Raw genomic sequence first — 3,647 nt, forward strand, 5'->3', positions numbered from 1 at the left:
CCGTTGTACCCTCGGCCGATGGACTGTGGCGAGCTCGCCGAGGGCCTTGGATATGAGTATGCGGTTTGTGTCATTGGCCGGTTATCGCGGGACCAGTGACAGCCGACGGGCTCCATCGGCTAGATCATTTAAGTCGTTGACTTTCTTGTGATACCTTGACTTCGCTTCAATATGTTGTTGAGTCGGCGGTGCGAGAATATCCCCATCGATTATTTACATTTTTATTATGAGAGAGAGGGAGTATATATTAAAAAGAAAAGTGACCAAATTATCCCTTGAAAAAACGAAAGAAACAAGAAAATGGGAAAAATAAAAGCAAATGAAAGGCGTTGGGGGAATAGGGAGTATATAAGGAACAATTGGTCTCCCTTGTGACGGGTTACCATTTGTGACGGATATTTTGTGAGATAAAATGGTAACAAAATGGGTTAGTGGAGAAAGGGGACCACATGAATAGTGTTGCAGTGAGACAAAAAGTGGGTACTTTATGAGGTAAAATGGTACCCGTCTCTTGTTTGTGACGGATAGTGTCCGTCACAAACAAGAATTTGTGTATAAGGAAACCAAAATGAGAAGCAGTGATGAAATAAAATAAAAGGCTGTAATAAAATGGGAACACAAATAATGGGTATGGCATCGGCGGGAGTGGGAGCCACGATTACAAGAGCAGGTATAATAAGAATTCCTGAAAAAAGGGGTGTTATGTTTGGCGGACTGAAACGGCGACGTAATACGGCAGAAATTTGTGGAAGGAGAAGGGGAATTGGTGATACTCATACTAGTGAATGGATCTGTAAAGCTATTGAACCAACAACTGAGACTCCAACCACTTATCAAGGCTTCTACGGTCCTTGGACGATCGACCCTTCCGATATTCGTGAGGTATTGTTATTGTAATTCAATCCTTATCTTCAAATGAGTATTATTTTTATACATATATCATATCTAGTTTTGTCATTTTCCTATCAATAATATTCTTGGTGTTTGGTTGGATCCCCCCGTCAAATTTCAAATTGCCATTAGAATCTAATTTGTTATATTTGCAAACGAGTGAGTGACGTAGGTGGTTTTATATAGAACCGGACTAGTTGCAGCAGCTGCCTCTTTCGTTGTGGCTACTTCAACCGCTTTTTTACCTGATAGCTTTTGGTTAAGAGACCTCCTTGAACGCAATCTTGATTTCCTCTATTTGTTGGGTGCTGCTGGCCTCGGCCTTTCACTTTATTTAATTCACATATATGTCACTCAAATCAAACGCACCTTACAAGCACTCTGGCTCTTGGGTGTTTTTGGTTCTTTCACCACATATTTTGCCCTTGCTCGTCCTGCTGGTCAGGGGTTGGTGCAATTTGTTGTTGACAATCCTACCGCCATTTGGTTCACTGGCCCTATCTTTGCTTCTCTCACTGGCCTGGTTATCAAAGAAGGTTAATTCCCCTCCTCACTTCACTATTTTACTATCATCGCATTTTAGCCAATTCAACCCTTATTTGCTTTCTCACGTTTCTTTTTTGTCGGCTATTCCAAACAGGCCTCTGCTATGGAAAATTGGAGGCCGCAGTCCTTGCTTTCATAATACCAACCTGTCTTCTTGGTCACCTGGTACTATACTTTTGCATCTCAACATTCCTACCTTTATCTTACTGTATGTATTTTCTGTCTGGTTATATGGTGTTGACAACTAATATCTAGAGTTGTAAAACTGAGTAACTAATATAGCATTATTAATGGATAAAGTTGAAAGTGGTTACTTAGTTCTGAACTTCTGATAGATTCATAGGTGGCTTATGTTTTTCATTTGAGCCTTAATGACTGCTATGATTCATGACAGACAGGGACAATGGATAACGAGTTGAAGACGTTCCTCCTGGGTGTATGGGTATCCTTCTTTGCTGTCTTTTCTGGAAGGAAGTTTACTCAGCCTTTTAAGGTATACCTTTTGCCTTGAAAAAAGTTGGAATAAACTAGTGAAGAGAGACAACTCTTCATATATGAGCCGGAGGAGAAGTCTGTGTTTGTAGCATATCAAATTATACTCTCTTCTGTGTTTGTAGGATGACATTGGCGACAAGTCTGTGTTTATGTTTAATGCACTTCCAGAAGAGGAGAAGGCTGTGCTTGAGAAGTCCAGGAAGCAAAAGTTATAGATCCAATCTCACCTTCCTTTTATAATGTATATATCATCCGTCAGGTGTAGAGAATTTAACACATCACAGTCGCATCAGCTGATCATAATACTGTTGACAATCATATCCAGACTATATTTGTTCGTAAGATAGGTAAGTCGTCATTTACTACTCCACAATTAAATATCTTGCTCCATGTGTTCTCAATTAAGCTCTAAACAGGAGCAGCAAGTACAGTTTTTGCTGAATTCAAATATTATTCCCTATTTTTTTTTGGGACTTTTTAAGATAAGGTAGCATTTTTCTAGCTACAGAGATGTTATCCTAAAGCCTTGTTTGGATAGAAGGATTTGGAAGGAAAGTAAGGGGAGGGATTTGGAAGGAGGCAATATCCATAGTTTGGATAGCAAAATAGGGGTGGAGGGATTTGGAGGGGGAGGGATAATGGATCCCTCCATTTCCTTCCTCCAAGCCAAAATGTTTCCCCTCCAACATAGGCAAGATTTGGAGGGAAAACTCCACCTCTCCATTCTCCCTCCCCTTCCCTTCTTTCCCTTTCCCTCCCCTCCATCTCCCTCCCTTCCCTTTCCCTCCACTTTTGCTATCCAAACACACCCTAAGGGTCTGTTTGGATAGCAAAAGTGGAAGGAAAGGGAGGGGAGGGGGAAGGAGGGAAGGGAAAGGGAGAGAAGGGAAGGGGAGGGAGAATGGGGTGTGGTTGTTTGGATATAATTTCCCTCCAAATCTTGCCTATTGTGGAGAGATTTTGATTAGGCTTGGAGAAGGGAAATTGAATCCCTCAAAATCTCTCCCACTCCATTTCCCTCCATCCCCATTTGCTATCCAAACAAGGGATTTGAAATTCCCTACTCTCCCTCCCTTTCTTTTCCCTTCAAATCCCCCAATCCAAACACACCCTAAAAAACAAGACGAAGAAGCTGCGACCGCTCTCTCTGTTTGTATCTCAAATACCTTCCGTTTTTGTCTATTTAGCTCTTTCATAAATATCTTCCTTTTTACTACCTCTTTCATAAACAGGTCTACCTGTGTATAAGTTACTATTTTTACTTCTGTCAAAAAAAATATCTTCCTTTTTGCTGACCTTTTCAAAATAATCCATACTACTCCCTCTGTTCCGCTTAATTGTTATCCTTTGGTGTTGGCACAAAGACCAAGGAAAGAGGAAGAAGTTGAATGACAAGTGGAACAAATTGAGTATGAATGATCAAATTGTTCATAAAGTTCATTCTTAAAATAGAAAGGACAACAATTGACTGGGATACCCAAAATAGAAAAGGATAACAAATGACCGTGACAGATGGAGTATTAATTATCCCATAATAATCTCATTTATACCATCATTTATCTTTTATGGCCTACGTGAAGGGCAACATGTTTAGTAGGTCATTCCTTCATCTTAAGTCATTATAAACTTTACTCTTCTTCATTTTACCTAACATACCTTTTACATTTATCTCCCATTGTTGATCAAACTTACAATAATTTTCTATTTTTCTTGAT

The 3,647-nt window shown here is 40.0% G+C and overlaps 1 protein-coding gene across 2 annotated transcripts; it reads left to right on the forward strand.

The window, feature by feature from the left end:
• Positions 1–578: 578 nt before the first annotated feature.
• LOC141644424 (uncharacterized) lies at positions 579–2,302 on the forward strand. Of its 2 annotated transcripts, none has more exons than XM_074453955.1 (5): positions 579–882; positions 1,064–1,427; positions 1,532–1,602; positions 1,832–1,930; positions 2,055–2,302. In XM_074453955.1, the coding sequence occupies exons 1-5, from the start codon at positions 610–612 to the stop codon at positions 2,145–2,147; spliced, it is 900 nt and encodes a 299-aa protein (XP_074310056.1). In that variant the 5' UTR covers positions 579–609; the 3' UTR covers positions 2,148–2,302. The 2 variants fall into 2 exon arrangements, with proteins under 2 accessions (XP_074310056.1, XP_074310057.1); XM_074453956.1 differs by having other exon boundaries at positions 1,337–1,427.
• The last annotated feature ends 1,345 nt before the right edge of the window (positions 2,303–3,647 follow it).

This window comes from Silene latifolia, chromosome 2, assembly GCF_048544455.1.
Source record: "Silene latifolia isolate original U9 population chromosome 2, ASM4854445v1, whole genome shotgun sequence".
Taxonomy (NCBI): domain Eukaryota; kingdom Viridiplantae; phylum Streptophyta; class Magnoliopsida; order Caryophyllales; family Caryophyllaceae; genus Silene; species Silene latifolia.